The 21139-nt window shown below is 48.7% G+C and overlaps 1 protein-coding gene across 2 annotated transcripts in view; it reads left to right on the forward strand.

Moving 5' to 3' along the window:
* The first annotated feature begins 1092 nt into the window (after nucleotides 1-1092).
* Nucleotides 1093-21139, forward strand: part of CRMP1 (collapsin response mediator protein 1) — a 50687-nt gene continuing 30640 nt past the window's right edge. Inside the window, exons 1-2 of one of the 2 annotated variants that reach the window (XM_005485745.3) lie at nucleotides 1093-1773; nucleotides 18028-18116. In XM_005485745.3, coding sequence (XP_005485802.1) covers nucleotides 1402-1773; nucleotides 18028-18116 — 461 coding nt within the window. In that variant the 5' untranslated portion in view covers nucleotides 1093-1401. Of the gene's footprint in view, nucleotides 1774-4051; nucleotides 4452-18027; nucleotides 18117-21139 lie in introns of those variants that run through there. The other variant, XM_074541739.1, reaches the window with a different exon arrangement.

Raw genomic sequence — 21139 nt, forward strand, 5'->3', positions numbered from 1 at the left:
CTCCTCCTGCCCTTGCTTTTGGCAACTCGGATCCCTCCCAGTGAAACTAAGCCCTCCCTGGTTTGTCTCTTTCCGCCGAGGCCAAGTCAGACGCACCATGCGGGCCCGGGAGCCTCCGGGGTGCTGAAGGGACAGCTCCGGGGGGCGAGCCGCGCTCCAGCGGCCCTGAGGGGGATCCGCGGGGACTCGCTCGGCTCCCCGCCTTCCTCGGGGCCCGGCGGACACTCAGGGGCCGTGGGCCGCACGGCCAGGCCCGCGGAGCCGGCGCCCCATGCCCGTGGTGGGGCCGGCGGCTCAGGCAGCGCTCGGCGCGATCACTTCCGTGTCAGGGCCGGCGCCGGCTGCCTGCAGTCCCCCGCCTGCAGCTCCTGCCAGTACCCCTGCCTGTACCTCCGCCTGTAGCCCCGGCCCCCGCGGCGTGCGAAGGGGTCGGGCACCTCCAGGCCGCCGCAGCGCGGGAGTGGCAGCCGGGGGCGGCGGGGCGGAGCAGAGCCCCGCGGGCGCCAGCTGCTGCGGCAGGGACAGCGCCAGCCCCTTGCCCTGAGGCTGGTTCTGCTTCCCCTCAGTCTCCGGCCACCCCTCGCTCTTGTCCCCTGCGGCCGCAGACTGACCCCGAGACACGCCGGCCCGTCCCGGGGGCTGCTGCGGCCGCACCCCCCGCCCCGCCCGGGCGCCGCCGCAGCCTCTCCCGCGGAGGGGGGCGGGGGAATGTGAGCGAGCAAAGTGGGAGAAACTCCCTGCGGCTCGCCCGGGGGGGCTGGGGAGGTGCGGGGCTTTTCTCTTCTTTTTCTCTTTTTCTTTTCGCCTCCCTTTTATTCCACCCCGAAGCCGCGCAGCAGTGGTAACCGGCGCCCGCCCGCCCGCAGGGCAGGACCCCGTTGGCTCGGGCCGCGTGTGCATGCGGCGGGCTCCCTCCCTGCCTCCGCCCCCTGCCTCCCGCCCCCCGGATCATTCTATACCGGGGGAGCTGTGCACTGCGGTCCCTGCTCGGGAATCGCTGCTGCTCTTCCCATTCGTCAGGGGCTTTCCAATCACCTGCCTCTGCCACCCTCTCCGCTCCGCTCTTTGTACTTTATTTTCACGTGCTCTTTACTAACACGGCTATTTTTAAATCCCGCTCGGATTTATTTCTCTCTCTTTCTTTCTTTCTCTCTTATTTTCCTTTTTAAAATTTTTTCCTTGTTTTAATTTTTTTTTCCGGGGGGGTGGGTGGGGGAGGGAGGTTAACGTTTGCAGGTCCCTAACGTTTGCAGAAGAGATCCCACCAGCCAACCCAGCTCTGCCACTGCTGCATCCATCCATTCATTTTTATGGTCACTAACAGCCTATCCCGGTAGTGGAAGGTGCAAAGAAGTGGGAGGCAGGGAGAGAGATAGAGAGAGAGAGATCCGGACAGCGAGAATGGCCGAGAGAAAGAGGAACTGGAATAAAGAAGATGACCTGCCTGTGTATCTAGCTAGGCCGGGCACGACAGCCCAGACACCGCGACAAAAATACGGGGGAATGTTCGCCTCCGTGGAGGGGGCCTATGAGAACAAAACCATCGACTTCGATGCCTACAGCGTGGGGAAGAAGGGGTCCCGGACCCCGCGGAGCGGCAGCCGGCACGACATGCTGGACGGAGGGGACAACTACAGCGAGACCGCCAGCGACATCAGCGAGATCTCCGGCTCCGTCATCAGCTCCCCGGGAGATCGGGAGGACAAGACCCCGGGCGTGGAGATCAAATACCCCACGGGAAAGGAGCTGCTGCAGGGCCAGGACAATGGACAGGTGAGCGGGGCCCGGGCTGGGGAGGTGGGAGCCGCCGCCCCCGCTCGCTGGGCGAGCCGAGCCGAGATTGCTGTACCGAGCGGAGCCGAGCCGTGCCGCAGAGCCCCGCTCGCCGGTGCAGGGGCTGGGGCCGCCTTCGCGGGGGAGTTTCGGCACGGCAGGTCGGGGAGACACGGCCCCCTCCTGCAGGGCACGCTGATGCTCTGGGAAGAGCTCGGCTGGCCCCCGAACTACCTCACTTGGCAGAGCTTAGCGGGGGCGGGAGGGAGCGACCCCAGAATCGTTTTCCTTTGTAAGCGATGGCGATGAGTTTTCTCCGTTTCCACTCCTGCCCGTGCCGGGGGCTGGAGGGCAGCTCGGGTCCCTCAGCGCCTCCGGCCGCCCCCGGAACAAAGCTGGGCCCGCTGCACTCCCGAACTCGCCGGGGAAACTCCGCGGAGCGTGTCCCAGGCACAGCTCCAGGATCTGCCCCGACCCCCCGCCCTGCCTCTGCCCCTGCTCCCCCCGGCTCCCTGTGCGCCTGCATTGTCTCCCCGGCAGGGAGCGCGGAAGGCGGGAGGATCGGCCCAAACCTCTGCCCCGGGCTCCCCTTCCCTGGCTCTGCAGCTGGACTCATATTGGTGGCTCAAGGAAGAAGTGAGCCGGGGGGCTGGCCGGCCCCTGACGGCTGTGCACCTCCATCTTAGCCCTGTCGGTGGCATGCAGGCTGGTGGCAGACCCGGGGGGATGGCTCTCATGGGATCCCGGGCTGTCATTGATTTCCCCTTAGAAAGAAATGCGGCCTTGCAGTGATGCTTCTGCATGGATACACCCTGTTCCTGAGTACCCAGCCTGGAGCCTCTGTGCCTTGTCCGCACTCTGCTCTTTCCACAGGCTGAACTGAGAGTTTCCATTCTCTTCACCCCTCTTCAATTTGAGCATGAATGGGGTGCTGGTTTGCTCTGGCCTGGAGATTGTGTGCAGGTGGCACATGGCCTCCCGTGCAGCCCAGGGGGTGTCTGCTGTGATGGGACACTGCAGCGAGCAGGCAGGGCTTAGTGGGACACTGTGCCTGGGATGCTGCTGCTTTCTTTGCAACGACCCCAGGGTTGCCTTCAGAGGCTGCCAGCTGCAGTGCAGTCTTCGCTAGCTCACCTGAACTCCTGAGATTTTTGATCAGGACCCTGGGACAGTGGGAGGGCACAGCACACCCCATCTTCCAGCACATCCATGGTGCTGCACTCCCATTTTCCCTGCTCTCTAGTTCACCCTGGGACTCAGGATAGTGAGCACACACTGCACACTACCTCTCTGGATCCCACTGTGCTTGCAAAGTTGACCAAAGCAAGGTGAGGATGAGGCTAGAGGTAAAGCAGGCAAGATTTGGCCACTGGCTTAGGAAGGTGCACTGTAAGCAGCAGATACATGTGACCCCTGTGCAGTGACACCCAGAGTTTTTTACAAATTTCAAACAATGATTTCTGGGCAGATGTGTTGGGGATGTGGCCTGGGTGCTCAATGGGTTTTATCTATGTGTGTATCACAAGGATGGGTGTGCTAAGAGCCCCAGAGTTCCTGTCCTTGAGGGGATTAATTTGGGCACAGCTTTGCAGTGCCTTTTACCCTCAAGCACCATGAGTGTAGGGAGGCATTCTGTGAGACACAGAAAAGACAGAAGAATTTCAACTAGCCATTTTTCCTCTCCAGCAGCTGCTGATAGAGCATCTGCCTGGCCTGGCCTGGTTGTGTTATCCCCATGAGCTCCATGGGCACAGGACGGAGCAGGTGTGTGACAATTGGGTGGTGAGGAGGGCAGAGCATGACAGGGCTGTTGGGGTCAGAGATGCTGGTGAGGACAGAGCAGGCAGTGCCACCTGGGTCACAGTGCCATCAGGGACAGAGCAGGCAGGGTCACTGGGGCAGTGCGAGGCAATGCCATCAGGATCAGTGGTCTGGGGACAGCGCAGGGCAGTGCCATCAGGGTCTGTGCTATGGGGACAGCGCCGTGGGGACAGCGCAGAGCATTGCCATCAGGCTTCACGCCGTGGGGACGGGCAGGCAGTGCCATTGCCATGTGCAGCACAGCAGGACCCACCGCCGGGGGTTTTATCCCCCGTCCCCACCCTGCGGCAGCCCACGCGTGGGATCCTGCCGGTGACCTCAGCGTGCGAGCGGGGCGGCGGCGGAGCTGGCGGGGCGGCGGCGGAGCTGGCGGGGCGGCGTTTCCCAGCGCCGGTGCGGAGGGAGGGAGGGAGGCTCCGGCTGGATTGATGGGCTGTGAAGGGGGGCCAGGCGGAGGGGTGGGGGACAGGAGGGAAGGAAACGCTTCCTGGGTTGCGCTGAGCGAATCCTGCTCCGACCTGCAGCCGGGAGGGCGCTGCTGCCGCCGGCAGAGGCAGCGCTCGCCGACCCCCCCCGGGAGTCGCGTCCCCGTTTGATTGCAGCCGGAAAAAAAAAGGTGCCGGGTTTGCCGGGCTCCCCTTCCTCTGGGCGACGGAACTTCGCCCCCATTCCACCGCTGTGCCGGGTCGCCCCCGCCCCGCCCCATCACCCGACCGGGCTCCGCATTATTATTCGTCTCAGCACCGCCGGTGTTGTTCCGCTGGGCTCGGCTCGCTCCTCGGGTTCGTTGCGTGCTCCCGGCGCTAGGGAGAGCCGACATGTCTTACCAGGGCAAGAAGAGCATCCCGCACATTACGGTAAGCGGCCCCGGTAAGCGCTGCCCGCGCTCCTTTGTTCGCGGGGCGGGGAAGGGCGAGCGGCGGGAGCGCCGTGCCCGGGGCCGGGGCAGCACCAGACTGCGGGGCCGGGGCTCCCCGGAGCGGCGGGTGCGGGCGCCGCCGTCCGTCCTCCTCCCGCCGGAGCTCTGGGCGAGGACAGATTTAATTTGATTTTATTTTAGAATTTCATTATTACATTTTTATTTCATTTCTTTATTGTATTCTGCCTCCCCTTGCTCGCTCGCCGCCCAGCCGGGGCTCAGCGCTGTGTGCTCGCTCCAGCCCGGGGCGGGGAGGGAGGGAGGGCCGGCGGGGGGCTCGTCCCGGCGCTGCGGGGCCGGGGCCGGGGTACCGCCCTCCCGAGGAGCCGGGCCCGGGGAGGCTCGGGGAGCCGCCGGGCGAGGCAGAACAAAAGAGGGAGGGGACCACCGCAGCACAGCGTGCCCCTGCCACCGCCCCCCGCAGCGGGCAGGGGCAGCGCAGCCTCGGCGGGGCACGGGCGGTGGGCAGGGGGAGGCTCGGGGTGCGGAAAAATGGGAGGTGGGCGAGCGTGGGCGTGGGGGGAAGCGTGGAAAATCAAAGAGCGCCATGATGCCAGCGCCAACACCTCTGCGCACTATTAATACACCAGGCGTGGTGGGAATCAGAAGTCAAAGAGTTAATCATAACCATCCTCTTCCTATCGGTGCCTGTCTCCCGCTAGATGCTTTTGTACCCGAACAGCGAGAGCTACAATAGGGTGTGCTTTCCGTGCTAGAAAGAAAGGACTTGGGTTCTTTCATAGAGTATATGCTGTCCCTTAATATACACGATCGGGGGATATAGGGGCTGAGATAAAGAACAGGCAGAGCTGGCGGATAGGGGTGTGGTGGGGAGATCGCACCCGGAGCTTGCTCACACGGCAGAGGTTGTCTCCAGGTTGATGCTTTCCTCTTGGGGGACTTTATCAGTGGATGATGGGGTCACTGTTGATGTGGCACCTGGGGCGGGGATGAGCGGGGAAGCTCCCAGGTTCCTTGGGTTCGTGGAGCTTTCCCTGGAAAGCTGGCACGGTGTGATGCGGGCAAGTTTCGGTGTCTGAAGGAGCGGTGCCGGTGGGTGTGGCACCTCCCGAGCAAACCCGGCGCTTATCGGCATTAGCGGAGCCAGTGTTACAAAGCTTGTAAGCTCCTCGCGGTTTTCTCCCTGTACAATAAAAGCATCCTTGCGTCAAAATATTTGCTCGGGAGAGAAGCAACATCCTTCTAAAAGCTGAGTTTCATGATACCGAGGTGCCGCATTTATGCAGGTCTCAGCTATCAACAAGCTGCAGTGCCTGGTGGCCAGGGCTGAACATAGGTGCTGCAGTGGCTTTTTGGGTGATGGCTCCTCTTGCCTCGTTCCTCAGTGCGTTGTGTGACTTACTCAGGGCATGGCTGGGTCGAGGGAGACACCGGTTAGCCCCTGAGTGGGTGTCAGGTGCTTTGTGTAGGGCTCAGTCTTCATTTGAAACTGGAGTGTAAAGGGTCACACCCATAGCTAGTTCTTTGCTCTCCAGTTCGGAGTAGAATGAGAAACTGGTAGAATTATAAGTCTTTGCCTTGGAATGAACAGTTCCTTTTAATTTCATCACTTCTCACAGAATTTTTTTTCTCTGTGCTGTGGAGAGGAATGCTGTGAAAAAGAAAGCCCAAACCTCAGCCTTTTCTCTTTGAAATGGGATGTGCTGAAGCTTCTATAAATGAATATTCATTAACATTACTTTTGAGTTTTGTGACCAAATCAAAGGCATAAATTAACATTAGTGAACTTGGCAGGCATCAGGGCTGGACTGTTTTTGGCTTTTTTACACTTCTGGCCCTTCTCCTCCAGCGAAGCAAGTCAGGCACTTTGTGTTAGACCTTGTACACACTGGCTGTCCCACAAGAACCCACAGGGTCTATCTGTGTGTCTCTTCTGAAGCCCCACTCCAGTGTGGTAAATTAGATGTTTCATCCGTCCACTAAGGAAATACATTGTAGCTTCAAGTCCTCTGGGCACTAAGGAAATGTGAGAGCTCTGTAGAAGTATGCAACAATAATGATGATGAAATGTATAAAAATGTCATTTGTTACTGTTCTTAATATTTCCCCCACTCACATTTCTGCTCTTTGGAGCTATATTGGCTCCTGGGCTCATTGGAGAAGAAAGAAACTAATTTCTGGTGTCCTGGGTGCTGATAGTTTGTGTGGATTTTCCAGTGCCAAGTCTGTGTTCCTTGCATGGGCCAGGAGCTGTCCTGAGCACACCACAGCAACACCAAGCAACAGCATCCAGCCACAGGCACTGCAGGCAGCAGTTAGTACCTGGCCAAAACTTCCCTCTGGGATCAGGTCTGCAGCATCTGGAGCTGGGAAGGAGGAGGCAGCAGCTGGTTTCACCTCTGACTGGTGTGGAAGCAGATACCAGTCTTGGGAAGACAACCCTGTGGTATCCTGACTGGGTTACTGCTCTTGGTGCTCATGGCCTTAACTTCCTCCTTGTGCTTGGTATGACTGAGCCTTCTCTCCTGACTCCTTCTGACAGCAGGGTCTGGCTGACAGCCCCTGCACCTCTTTCACCCAAAGCAGCTTTATTCCTGCTTGCCCTTCTGCCCCTGCTCATGGTACACTGTTGCACACAGCTCTCTTTGGCACTGGGCATCTCCTTGCTCTCGTTTACCAGTCTGCATGGGTTTTTTTTGTTTCATCTGCCTCTTTTTTCCTTTCCATTTCAGCTTGTGAACATTCATGCTTCTTGCATTTTATCTCATTTGCGGCTGTCCTGCTGCCTGTTATGCATCCCATGCAGCATCCAGGCTTGCTGTTAGTGGAGCACCAGCACTGTGCCAGTGTAAGGTGCCATTCAGTTGTGAGTCAGACTGGAGAAACTGGGCCCTTTTGGGCAACTACAGTGGGAGGGGAAGGACCTCTGTGTTTGAAGCACCAGACCAGTCTGGGGATGTATAATAGAAATGCATTGAACCAGTAAGTGTAAGCACTTCAGTCATGTCTTCTGCACTGTGTTGAAGTCCTTGGCAGGTGGGTTTCAGACCCCTGGTTCAGGAGTGTTAGCTGGGATGGACCAGTGGATGGTGCATGATGTAAGGGTGGCCAAGAGTGCAGGAGCACTTTTCCCAGCCTTTGTGGTATGGACAGCCACATCCATTGCTGAGGTGTTTTTCTGCGTGAGGTGGCAATCTTTTGTGCTTTGGTTGTGCAGGATGTTCTCATACACGCCAGATTTTTCAGGATATACCCCCCAGCCCACTGCTTTTAACATCACTATTATACTCCTCTTGTGCAACATATTACAGGGAATCAATGGAGATGATGACACAGAAATACCTGTTACTAATTATTTTGGCTTCTGTGTTTTGGTAGCAGTTGGCAATTTTCAAGCAAGGTCTGAGCTTAGATGAACTCAGAATTGTACCATGGTTTAAAAATGGCATGTGGCATGTTAAATGCCTGTGACAGGACGTGTTTGTTCCAGCAGCAACTGCACCCATTAAAACATAATCTGTGTGAGCTCAGTGAAGAGGAGGTGTGAACACAATTCCACTGAGCAAAGGCAGAATAGCTAGTCACCAAAGCAAATGCAAGGAGGCATTTGGGAGAGGAAAATGGTGCCCAAATCCCTTGGAAAAAAAAAGGGAATCATCTTTCTGGGTATGGTCCAAGGGCTGGCATATGACTGGGGAAATGCACTGCTGGTCCTGAGCTGACAGACTGTAAGGCATAGGGAGATAGAGAGCACAAAAATGTGGTGTTACAGAGGAAGGATCTCACTACTGAGAATAACAAGAAAAGAAAAGATCTGCCACTACATGAGGGGAGAAAAAAAACAGATGCAGAAAAATGGGGAGACTGAAGAAAGAGGAGTGGGCAGAAAGAATAGTTATAGTTGTTACATTTAGAAGTGGTATGAAGAGAGATGAGAAGCAAGTAGGCTTCAGTTGAAGATGGCAGAATACTTTGAGAGAGAAAAAAATCCATTCATCAGGATTTCTGCTGTGTGACACACTGGTTCAGGATGGAAACTTTCTGTTTGGTCTGAACAAAGTGCTGGGATAATGTGTGGTGTTCTGGTGTGAGACAGCAGCAGTGTGAGAGCTGCCAGCCAATTCATTTTGAACACCAGAGGGGACATACCCTACAGATGCAGGACATGGTGAGTACCTGGGATGGAGGACCAAAGTCCTTGTCTAGGTTTGGATCTATTCTGTATCTCCCCTGACTATGGTTTTTTACCACCCACGTTTGTTTAACATAGCTGCATAAAAGCTGCGCTCAGATTGCTCTGTTACTTGCCAGAAGTGTTTGAAAAGCCTGCTGAGTGCTGGCCATGGGAACACTGCCTCATGTTAATATCTGCTCTTGGTGCAAGATTTTGGGTGATTTAGACAGCACTTTTTGTCCTGTTTTAAAACACCAAGGCCTGGGACTTCTGGATGCCTTCTTAATCTTGAACTCTTAATCCTCAAAATTACATGTTCCCATGTGTGTCTGTTTAACAGACTTGTCCCCTCTCAGTTTACTCATCTGTCAGTGAACATATGTGAATTCACATTGTGTAGCGGACTGGACTTCAGCCTGGCAGCTCTGGGGATGCTTTAGCTGCTTCACTGTAAGTTTTTGGACTTCCAACCACCATTTCCATGATTCTGTGGCACATCTTTTCCTTTCTTTTTTTAGGAGAAAAAGTAGCTACTTTTTTATGTCAGTTCTATATGGTGACTTAAATTACATTCAGTGTAGGTCCTTCTGGGGATATTTCTGTGGAGACTGAAACCTTTGGCACAGGGACAGAAGGGAGGGTTTGGGGCAGTGATTCCTTTAACTGCCACAGCAAGTTCATCAGTCAGTGCCCTCAGCATCATAGCTGGTGCCACCACAGAGAACTGAGCTGTGCTTTGCTGGAAGCTGGGCAGGTTTGGAAAGGGGACAGTGGCTGTCTGGGAAGACATCTGATCCAGTGGGGTGCTTATCTGAGTCTTCTTGCAAGTGCTGAAGGCAACTGCTGCCAATGAGCCACTTTTCTGATGAGAGATCAGGATCTGTTGTCTGCTTTGCTGCCATTTCTTTCAGAATCAAGAATTAGTTGAGTGGTAAAAGTGTGAAACTTCCATTTTCATTTGAAGGAGCCAGCAGAGACCACTGGCTTGTGAAGCACTTGGGAGTTAGTTGAGATAAACTTGGGGTTTGTACATATGAGTGAGATAAATGCTTTTGTATGTATGAGAAAGAGGGAATAGAGTTGAGCAGCAAAATAATTTGCAGGTTTCTAATCTTGCTACATGTGCAGATGTTGGCCTTGTCCCCTGAAGCAGAGATACTTTGGGATTATGTTTGCTTTTCAAAAGACAAAAGTTTTCATCTGTAGTGCATGTCCTAATGAGTTTTAAGATGTAAGGTATTGTTTATGAATAATAAAAGTTCCTGCTGACTTCAGTGAAGTCTGCACTCTGTAAAATCTCCTCTGTGTAATAGTGAGCACCCAGGTGCTGGCTAGAGGAGGAGGCAGTGCTCAGAGGCTGTGGAAGGGAAATCAGGGCTGATAGCATGTGAGATGAGGCAGCAAGCATCACAACTTGCTCTCACTGGCAGAAATAGTAGGTACACAATATGACAGCACAAAGTGTCTGAGTGCAAACAATAAACATGGCATCCACTGCATTTAGCTGATCATGAATTGTCATTGCTAACATTATCTTAAAGGCATTTTTTACTATTCTGTTTCACTTGCATCCACCTGCTCTGTCAGAGAAGGGATTCCATATGGTCTTAGTTGGATTTTGACTGTGATTGGTGCCAAGTCAGATATGTCCTAGTAACCTGATGCAGTTTTCTGATTAGAATTAGATAAAACACATTTTCAGTTCAGTGGCCTAGAGAAGTCAGCCATGATGTAAATGACTGTTATTTTCTTCCCAAGTTTAAGCTTTCCTATCAATGGCTTGCTGGGATTTTGAGATGCCCTTTAATTGACATAACCTGTGTGTAACCCAAGGGATGGGTATAGCACCATACAATGCAATGGTTTCGGCCCTCCAGCCCCTACTTAGATGAAACCCCTGCTGATGCCAATGAATATTGTCATCAATAAGATGTTTGTTGTGCTTCCCTTCTAAAAGCAAAGCAAAGATGACATTTTCAGTGAAGAAATCCCCATGGAGTTGGTAGCTGTAGGAGTAGCCCCTTTAGAGTGAGTGATTAAGCAATGAAACTGCTAGCTGAATAGGAAGCCAGGTCTCAAAAGGGGAAACAAAAGAACATCAGATCTCTTAAATGAATAAAGATGAATGAATACATTGGCTACAGACCAAGATACAGCACTATTATCATCAGCATAATCCTTCCTAAATTAATTGCCATATAGTAGAGTGCATCTGTTAAGAAAAGAACCTTAAAAGCAGGATTCTCCATTAGTGGCCTATCGGAAATGATGCCTCAAGGATGGAGTGTTTTACAAGGAATTCCCAGAGTTGATTCAGGGTTCACCCTAACTAAAAGCCACTTCCTATGGAGTGTAATCTGGATGTGAATTCAAAAGTGGGGATACTGCTGATTAAAAGCAGATCTTTTATAAGCAGAAAGTACTTCATGAAATCCCATTTACAGTTCTTTGATCCTTATGAAAGGATTTTAAGCAAACATTCCTCTAGGGAAAGATATCTTTCTTCTTTTGCCATTAAGTTTAAAAATGTTCCTTATTTGTAAGTACTTTGCCTAAAGTGAGGTAATTTAACTGTATTGTATCACAGCTGGGTCTGAATCTGAGCAGCTCTGACAAAAGACCACCAAATACATCCACACACACTCAAAAAAAAGTAAATGTCTTGTATATTGTGGGAAATAAATCTGCAAGAATGAATGCATGGAAGCACAGAGGAGCTCTGAGTGTCTCCTTCCACTGTTTGCCAGGGGGGTCTTCAGCCTTTGAGAAATGTATTCCATGCAAATAGTCTTCTTGTGGAGATTTAGATAATCATGGAGAGCACAAATATCAGCCTGTTTTTCTTGTACCTTTCCTCTGAACTGAATTCTGTGTCTTTTGTAACTCTCAGTGGACTCTTTAAAACCTTAGTAACAAGGAATTCTGCCTCTCAAATGCTAAAAAAGTAATGTCTTGGCTGCAAGTGTGATAACATAGCTTAATGCCTTTTTATGTCTATTGCATTTGTTCTGACGTCTTTTAAACCACATGACATTATAGAGAACTAAAGTGCAGGTGGATTTAGAATTTAAACTGTTTTCAAATGGCTATTTAGCATAAAATCCTTAGTCATCTTCAGGGCTCTTGTCTAATCTGGGTTTTAGAGAAAACAGCCATTGTTGCTCTGGAGATGTATAGACAATGTTATATTCTAGTAAGTCCTTACAATTACACAGAGGGTGAAATCACTGCTGAGTGTTTCCTCATCCTCTAGGCGTGGAAAATCTGTGTTTGAGTGTTTGCAAAGACTTTTTTGGTTAGCAAAAGCTGCAATGCAGCAATTGTAAAGGTCCAAACCAGTAATTAAGCAGCACAGCACTTAGACCTGTATGCTGGATAAGTTATCTGAAGTTAATTGTATATAAATAGTAAAGCAAACTGTAAATAGTTACAAATATATGGTTTACTTGATTTAGAGATGAAGATCTAATAGGATGATGTTCCATTTGTGGAAGAAAAACAAAAATGTAATAGCATGTGTTGGAATTGCAGTCTGGAGAGATGCTGCTATTTGACAGAAACACTACTCTTGGAATTTCTTGGATTCTTCTTGTGTGGCTAGAATACATAATGGCCTTTTTTTTTAAACTCCATCTTGTATCACAGAAGTGTGGTTTTCTCTGAAAGGTTCCTGCAGATGCATTGCATAGGTATTGATGCTGTAGAGAAGTGTGTGGTTTCTATGACTTGTGCTGCATTGTATTTTGACACACTGCACCAATTTAAAATCATGTTTGGTAAATCTTATGGCAGTTTTATTTTTTATGTTACTGTGTTTTAGTAGTCCCAAGAAGCAGATTTGAGAACTGCATGTCTAAAAGCTATTTGAATTTTGTTGTGTATTTTTAGATACCACTAGCTCTGAGGGGAGTGGGTGAATGGGAAAAGGCTAATTTTAAATTTCTTTGCAACTGTTCTTGCTCTAACATTTGGTTTGTAATTTCGAATAATCCACAGCAAAGCGATTTTCCACCCAAGGGAGTTTGGTTTCATCTATATTTGCATGGAGCCATGGGGACCATGGCAGGGCTCAGGCTGGTGGTCCTGAAACTTGGTCAGATACTGCTTCTCTCTGCTGGCCTTTTGCCATCGGTGTGCATGAAAATGTGGACACGCTTCACAAGAGCTGAGCCAAGCTGATTCAAACCCCAGCAAAACAGGCAGTCAGTACAAAGTGTGCCAGTCACCAGCTTACAGATGTTTGGTGTTGCTCCTGCTCCAGTGGAAACAATGGTTGTGAGGGAGCGACAGCCGCCGCCTCCAGTCTGAGCAGGCAGCCCCTCCTCCTGCAGCAAGCGTTTGTGCCATCTCCTTCTGCTGCCATGAAAATTGCTGTCATGTCACAGACTAAGCTCTGCAGCTTTGCTGCCAGGTTAAGCAGGAGAAGCTAGACTGTGATTAGGAGGAGATCCCCGGGGAAGCAGCGTGCAGGGTTTGAGGGTGAAGGGCTGGGAGGAGCAGGGATGGCTGTGTCACACTCAGCAGTGGGCTGAGCTGGCAGGTACCAGAGCGCCTGTGAAATGGAGCTGCAGGGGACACAGCAGATGTGCATCGTGGCTGAGCTGATGCTGTGTCATGGCCAGGCACACAACTCAGAGGCAAACAGCATTGCAGCAATGCAGTTGCATCATTGCAGTAGTGATGGGTGGAGAAGAAACACCTTGGCTCCCACACCCAGCAGTGACTGCAGAGCATGGGTTTATGGTGTGCTTTCTGCTCTTCCCTTGTCAATGAGAGCAGGGCTTTTTACCCCTTGCATCTTGGCATCCCATGAACTCTTCTAGGTAATACTCCCTCTCTGTTTTGCCATATTCCTGTTGTCTGTCCTTGGCAACCTGGAGGGAAGAGAGGGCCCCAGCAGCTTCTTTTGGCTTGCAGTGGGAAGAGGTGGGCTGGCAGCTTCTTGTGCCAGGCAGTGCACTGGAGACTTGGTGTGGAGCCCTTGGAGCTCAGCAGGCAGGGCACCAGTGCCTGAGGCACCTGTCAGCTCAACAGAAAAATGGCAGCCACCCTAGAAAGGCTGACAGTGCTGTCACCTCCTGAGCTGAGTGATGAGCCCATTGCTGTTTGCATTGTGAGAGCACCTGAGGGTCAGTGACTGGCTGAGGGTACCTCTGGGAGCTGGGTGTTCTTCCTCATGGAGATTACAGCTGGGAAGGAGAAATACAGGCCAGCACTGCCAGGATTAGTTCAGGAACTTCAGGTCACTCCTCTGTTCCTTCGCTGCTTTCCCCAGGGCACTGCAGTGTGTCTCTCCTCCAGCCTGAAACAGGGAGAAGGGGACTCTGGTCCCTAGTTTACCTGGACATTTGTCGCTTGGTAAGAAAATTGCAAGCAGTCTGCCTGACACCATGCCCCTGGTAAATAATAAATAGCCCCTGGTCACACACAGCCTTCTGCATGCCCAAGAGGGCTAACCCACTTCACAGAGCCTGTGTGTGCCCAGATTTCTGTTCAGGTTTTCCATGCAGCAAGGACCAGTGACCTAAACCAGTGCAGGATCACCCAGGCTCCAGTGGCTGGCCCTGAAGCCTGTGCTTGGGCTGTAGCAGGGAACGAATACTGCAAGTGAACCAACCATTTGTATGAAATCTTGTTTCATGAAGAATACAACAAATTGCTTGTCAACATTAATCTGTGTCTCCTTTCTAGTAATTTATTTTTGTGTAATTTTTCCAGCCTATTCATGGAAGTGCATCTCTGTGATCTGTGCATCCAGGCATTGGGTGCTGCTGCTTTGGCTAAGGACATGCCAGCCCTTGTCTGGAGCAGGGTGTTTGAGGCAGTGCTGGTTTGCTTGGACACAGTGTGCTGCTGAGGTGTCCACAGGGCACAAAACCTCACCTGGGCTGCTGGTGCCCATCAACACCATCTGCCTCAAGGTGCTCTGCTTTGCAGCAGTCTGTAATGTGTCCTACACTTGGCAGATCAAGCTGGTTGGAGATGTTCCAACAGCACTGTTTTTCTTCTGAATTTGCTGCTATACTGGAATGGAAGCATGCTAGAGATGCTTCCACAGCTCTCAGATTCTGATGAAAGCTGGGCAAGGCTCCACGGCACTGTCCCCAATGGCAGCCTGGGGTTGTGTGGTTTTTGGCAGCCCAGTCTTTCATGACTTCCTATACCCAGCTAAGGGAACCTTAGCCTCAGGTGCAGGACTGCTCTTACAACAATTATGAATTGGTTGTATTTTCTTCTGAGATGTAAAGAATCAAATGCTTCATGATGTGCAGGTTATTTATTCTCTACCAGAATTTCTTCCACCTTCCAAAATTCTGAACAAGGAAAGGCTTTGTAGCTGAATTTTCAGTAATCCTTTATAGGATATGAGGCCTCATTTAATGGCTGACTCCATAATTGAGTTATTTCTTAAGACTGCATTTGTATCTTTTTTAGATTAGCTTATTCTAATTCCTAATTTTGTTACTTACATATTTATAGCTATATATAAAAACATTTAAAATTCTTATGTCTACAGTTATTTTTCTGGAGCTGCATTTTAGCTTTTAGTCTGTTTTATTTTCCTTGCCTGTTACATTTCTTTCTACTTATTATGCATCTTCTCCTGTTTTAAAAGAAATGAAATGTAGAATTTCTTGATGAGGGTGCAGATTTTTTCACTCCTTAGCAGTGACAGATGCAGGGCTCTGGGAAAACTGCCTGCCTCTAGCTTGTGCCTCTTGTAATTGGGCAGTATTAATGTTTAGGAAGGCAATTGAATGAGCTTGAAAAGAGCTCACAAGATGGTGGTCCCTGCAGGTCAGCAGGCAGCACAGTAAATCATCACAGTGAGGAGGTGCAACTGCCCGCACGTGGCAAAATAACTTATTATTATTCTGGCTGCTGATTCACAAGTCCTGCTGCAATTACAAGTGACAGTAGAGAGGCTGGGGAAAAAACAGGGAGCGTGCTCTGGCAAATTCCAGATGGAGGACTTGCATTCATCTCCATTCTCTAATGAGAGGATGACAATGTCTGAGGCAGGTCCTGGGGACATATGTCATCATGGTTCTGTGCCTTGGTTACCCCCAGCCCCCAAGGTTGCTGCTGCAGCACATGGAGAAGAGCTTCAGACCTGCTGTGTATATACTCTTTTGTTGTGCGCTGTATTTAAAATATCTTTTCCCCCTTCTTCCTCCCTTAAAAGTGTCTGTCCTTCCCTTTTTCCTTTTTCTAGAATGATACAGAGGGCTGTAAAGCTTTGAACCTGCAAAATTGTTCAAGTATAAGATAAAAAGTAAATGTGCATTGTGTAACAGAGGTTACATTGTCACACCCCTAGCTCTGCCTTAGTGCTTTTTAATGAACTTTTTTTTTAGAAATCTATTGGTTTTGTTGTCCTGGTTTTATAGATTAAGAATATATCAACTCGTTTGCTTTCTAAAGTGGGAACTCCGGACATTCATAGTTTATATGCCTGAGTCATGCTGTAATTAAATCAGGAATTGAATCTGGACTGAGTAGTATAAAACATGGACAAACTGGAGATTCTGAGTTATTGTCCGGTGAGCCAAGGAAATAATTTCTATTAAATGGCTATTTTTATGTATGAATGGGAAAAAAAATGGTTCTGACTGCTTAAAGAGTTTTCCAGCATTCACAGTTGCTTGGCAAAATTCTTTTCAAAAGTGTTATGTGCTTGTCATGGTTTAACCCCAGCTGGCAGCTCAGCCTCACACAACCAATTCTCCCCCACCCCACCCCACCCCACCCCACCCCACCCCACTGTGGGATAGGGGAGAGAATTGGAAGAGTAAAAGTGAAAAAACTCTTGGGTTGAGATGGAAACACTATAATGGAAATAGAATAATCATACTAATAGTAATGATGATAATGCAATTGGTAGGAAAATAAAAAAAATTAATAAAACCAAAGAAGGACAAGTGATGCACAATACAATTGGTCACCAGCACCTATTGCTGCCCAGCCAGTCCCGAGGCAGTGCTCCCCTGATCATCCTCCCCCTCAGTTTGTATTGCTGAGCATGATGGCATATGGTATGAAACATCCCTTGGGTCACTTGGGGTCAGCTGTCCCAGCTATCCCCCCTCCCAATTCCTTGTGCTCACCCAGCCTCTTTCTTTCCTGGTGCTGAGCAGAGGAGACATTCACTCTCTAAACTCTGCACAGCAATAGCTAAAACATCCTTGTGCTATCGGCACTCTTTCCAGCACAATTCCAAAGCAGCCCCATACAAGCTGCTGTGAGGAATATTAATTACCCCAGCTAAAGTCAGAGGAGCACTGGACTTGCCCTGTCTTTGGGTAGGTGGTAGGGGGCTGGCATTTCCAGTATGACCTCTTCAATGAGAGAGTTTAAGTACTGGTTCTCTGAAAAATGGTAAAATCTGTTTTCTATAAAATGTAGTTTTTGAGAACAGAATATAAATATTTGAATATAGAAGAATATAAGCAGACAGTTGTTATGAACAGTAACTCTTGCAGATTTGATATTTTGAACAGTCCTTCTTGGAAAAACAAAGTTTTCTTCCTGGCACATTTTAAAAAATACCAGGAGATGATGGATCTTTGTGCTGTTTGTAGGATATTTCAGGTGAACCAAACTTTGGGGGCTGCATTCTGTTCTCATGCATGGAGTGAGTGAGATATGACATGGGCAGTCTCAGCACAGAGTGCCCCCAATTCATCAACAGCCTTTGCCCTGCAGAAATCACAAGTTGATTACAATGAATTCTTCATGCCCGTAGAAACTCTGTGTTCAGCTGTGGGTCTGTACCACAGTACAGGAGCCACGAACTGCGGGCTGTGTCCCTTGGCTGCTGCTTGGGAGTTGCTCTTGCTGAGCTGGTGTTGAAGGAGCTTCCCTGGTGAGGAATTTCTAAGTGGAAGAGCTAAGCAGCCTCTTAGGACCTTGTGCCTCCCCATTCAAAGCTTTGTTTCTTTTCCAGAGGTGCCAAGGGTGTCAGGTGAGCTCAGCTTGGCCATTGCAGTGTTGGGCAGTTTCTTCTGGGGGCTTCTCTTTCCCTTTTGGCCCTTGTGCAGTGAGGTGGTAAATGGGGGGTGTAGTGGCATTTCAGGTGTTTCTGTGTGCAGTGATTGCTGCTTTGAGCAAAATGAACTGTGATGATAATGAGGTCTCATGTTCCAAAAGTTAGGAATAAACTGAAACCCTCCTGAAATAGGATAAAACTATCATGTCCACTGAAACTATCAATGAAACTATCCTGTCCACTGTCTGTGTATCCACAGGACCCCACCTTTATATAAGTAGTGTTTGATATTAATGGCTTTCTTTATAAATGAGCATATTTGTTATCATATATACCTTATTATGTTTACTTCTTTTGACAAACCTACATTTTCCATTTTTTTTCCTCCAGAGTGACCGACTGCTCATTAAAGGTGGAAGAATTATCAATGATGACCACTCCTTCTATGCAGACCTGTACCTTGAGGATGGACTTATAAAGTTGGTTTTTATTAAATATTACTTTTTTTGCATGCATGTTAACATAGACTACTGTGATGTCTTGATATTGCTGACTTAAAATCTCTTGTGGGCAGGATCTCAGTGACCTCTAAATGTGAGACTGTAGTTGAGGAGGGTTTAATTATTAAATTCTACCATTTTATCTTTACTAAGATTAGATAAGTAGAAAATTTCTTTGCTGTAAATTGAAGATATTTGCTTTTCAAACAGTTCAATCACATCACAGTTTCTTCTGAAATAGTTAAGGCAAGTAGGCACTCTCAAGAAATGAAGTAATGGTAAGGACAATGGAAACCTTTTGAGTCCATGAATGGCAGAAAGCTCTCAACAGCTTTTCTCCCTGTACCTAGTCAGTGCAAGTGCAGCCATGCTCTTCAGGATTGTAGGGCACAGAAATCTGAAATATGCCCCATGTTCCATGTGCAAATGAGGATCTGCTGTGTCTCAGTTGCCTGTTAATTAATGCTGAACCACAGTATGTTCTGTTCCTATAATGTTGTTATGCATTGTTACACCATTAGAAAGAAAGTCCTGATTTATCAGGCTATAAAATACAGGAACTGGGAAAGTAGTTGTTAGGTGAAAAACTTGAAATATGTGTTACTGATAGCCTGGGAAACTGTAACAGAGATGTCCATGTGCTCTGTAGGTCCTGCCTTGGCTTAGTGGAGATAAGGGTCTCTAAGGTTTGCAAAGTTATGTAGTGTATGAGCACTCTGATGTACACAAGGATCAAAGCCTTTTTCATGGTTGCTAAACACTTCCACTAGTGACCTAAGAAACTTGGTCTCCAGTGGCTACAATTTGATGCACAGAAATATAATTATGGCTATTTGTTAAATAATTATTGCCTGCTTGTTTTCAGAGCTCCTTAAGAATGTAACATCAGATTAAAAGTCCAATTCTTTATATATCTGTGACTGCATATGTTATTATTATTCAGGTTATTATAACAGAAAAAAAGTCTGAATACTTTCATCCATGGACTGTGAAATTTTCTTTTTAATACTTTACTCTGCCTTTCTATTTGTAGTGTTAATTGAAGTGGTAAAAGTGGAGAGGACACAAAATTTTGAACATGCATGTATTTTTAAAGCAATAATTATCCAAGTTGTGCTCTCTTTAATGGGTGCTTTTGTTGAGGTTTTTCTGTGGTTTTGTTAGTTCAGATACAAATCTCCTATTAACACTTGTAAGCATCAGAACTATTTAAACAACTAAATGCATGAGATGCTGAGAGCCTGAAACTGCTGAGTTTTTGGCTTTGATTCCAGAAATGCAATGGTAGTTAGTGGGCAGGTTAGCAATGCCAAGCTTTCACCTGCCCTTATTAAGTACACGGACTCCCTCTGAAATCCGAGTGTGGATCTGTACCTCCAGGAAGTATCTCAGCTGCCCAAGCTAATTAGGGTTAATGATGAACAGACAGGCAAGATCTTAATTTTTAAGAAGTATTTATCTTTGCCCAAGGAGGCAAGGTCTCTATTTAGTACCCTGAGTTGTGCCTGATGCCCTAGATTTAGACAATCCAAGATTTTTCTTTGTAAACTGTGCAAGAAGTCCTGCTCTGAAGTAATTTGTGAGGGCAGCCTGCTGTGAGATGGGGTTGGGGTCTTACTGTGTTCAGATGATAAATTTTGCAATCTAAGAAAGCTCTGGGTTTTTCTGATCTCCCAGCTTCTTCAAGTGGAACTGCCCATTTTTGTGTCTGAATATTTAACATCATTGTTACATGTGGCTCGAGCTTGTTTGGAGCTGGACCTTAAAACTCAGTCATCTGCATTTCAGTTGATGCTACAACTTTCCAGCTGCAGATCCTGCTGATAATACAGAATTCTAACACAGAGTGGAGCAGACACCAAACTACTCAGCCCAGAATAGGCAGTAGTGTCCTGGTTTTACCAGGCTATAAAAGATCTGGGTTATTTTTCTCACTCTGAAATGAAAAATTATTGGAAAAGAGAGGGTTGGGTTTCTCTTGCAGCCTAATGAAAAGATTTGGGTCTTTTAATGCAGATCATTCTGCATAGAGGAGAGCAGATGTAACCTTGAGTGTGTTTGAAGATCAGCTATAGTTTGGAGGATGGTCGATGTTTCTTCCTGCCAATCAATGCTCAAAGTGGCTCCCTAGGTACAAGGAGCAGCAGTGCATGTGGATTTTTCCTACCTGAAACTTAAGCCCTGCACACTCAGATGGCAGCTGAGAGGCAGTTCTCCATTATCTAAATAGTATTTTAAATATTTGGTAATTTAAATTGACATATAAATAATGTATTTTGCCTACATCTCGCCTGCCTGGGTAATCACATGAGGAAGTGAGCCCTGTGCCAAGTGACAGGTCATGGTCTGGTGCTTGCTGCTCCATCCCTGCCAAGGGGAAGGGTTGGGTCCCTCTGGGCTGGAGGGACAAACAGTGGCAGGGTGGGGGACTGGGGGCATGGTCTCCAGAGCTGGGCAAGTGGTGAGTTAAGTTAGGGGGAACCTCAGATGCCTAAAAAAGGTCTGGGCTTGATAACTGCAGAAGCATCACCACAGAGTTCTGGGAGAGGTTTTCAGCTTCCTTGGATGAAGCTTAGGAAGAGCTGAAGCCTGCTGGTTTTGTTGTGCTTTAATCAGCTCATGTACAACAGAATTTCCCAACTTGTTCGACTGAAAATGGCAGACAGCATCAGCTTTTTGTGGGTCCGAGTTTTCTGGTTGCTGACATATGAGGAAACCAGCTCAGTCATTTGTACAGTGTCTAGAATGCAGTTATCTGCCCTGTTGTATTTTTTCACCCACAAGTAATAGAACTCCATTCTTACTCACATGTGCTTTGCATTAATGAGTGAGCAATTCAGGAATCCTGTCACATTATCTCCTACTCTCTGTTCTACTTGGACAGAATAAAAATAACCTTGAGCAGCAGTGAAGATCAGACTTCTCCCAGCCTTAATCTTGATGCAGGGCAATAGAGGAGACAGGTTTCTGACAGATAGAAGTGCAGCATCATCCACAAAGGC

The sequence above is a fragment of the Zonotrichia albicollis genome, chromosome 5 (assembly GCF_047830755.1).
Source record: "Zonotrichia albicollis isolate bZonAlb1 chromosome 5, bZonAlb1.hap1, whole genome shotgun sequence".
NCBI classification, from domain to species: domain Eukaryota; kingdom Metazoa; phylum Chordata; class Aves; order Passeriformes; family Passerellidae; genus Zonotrichia; species Zonotrichia albicollis.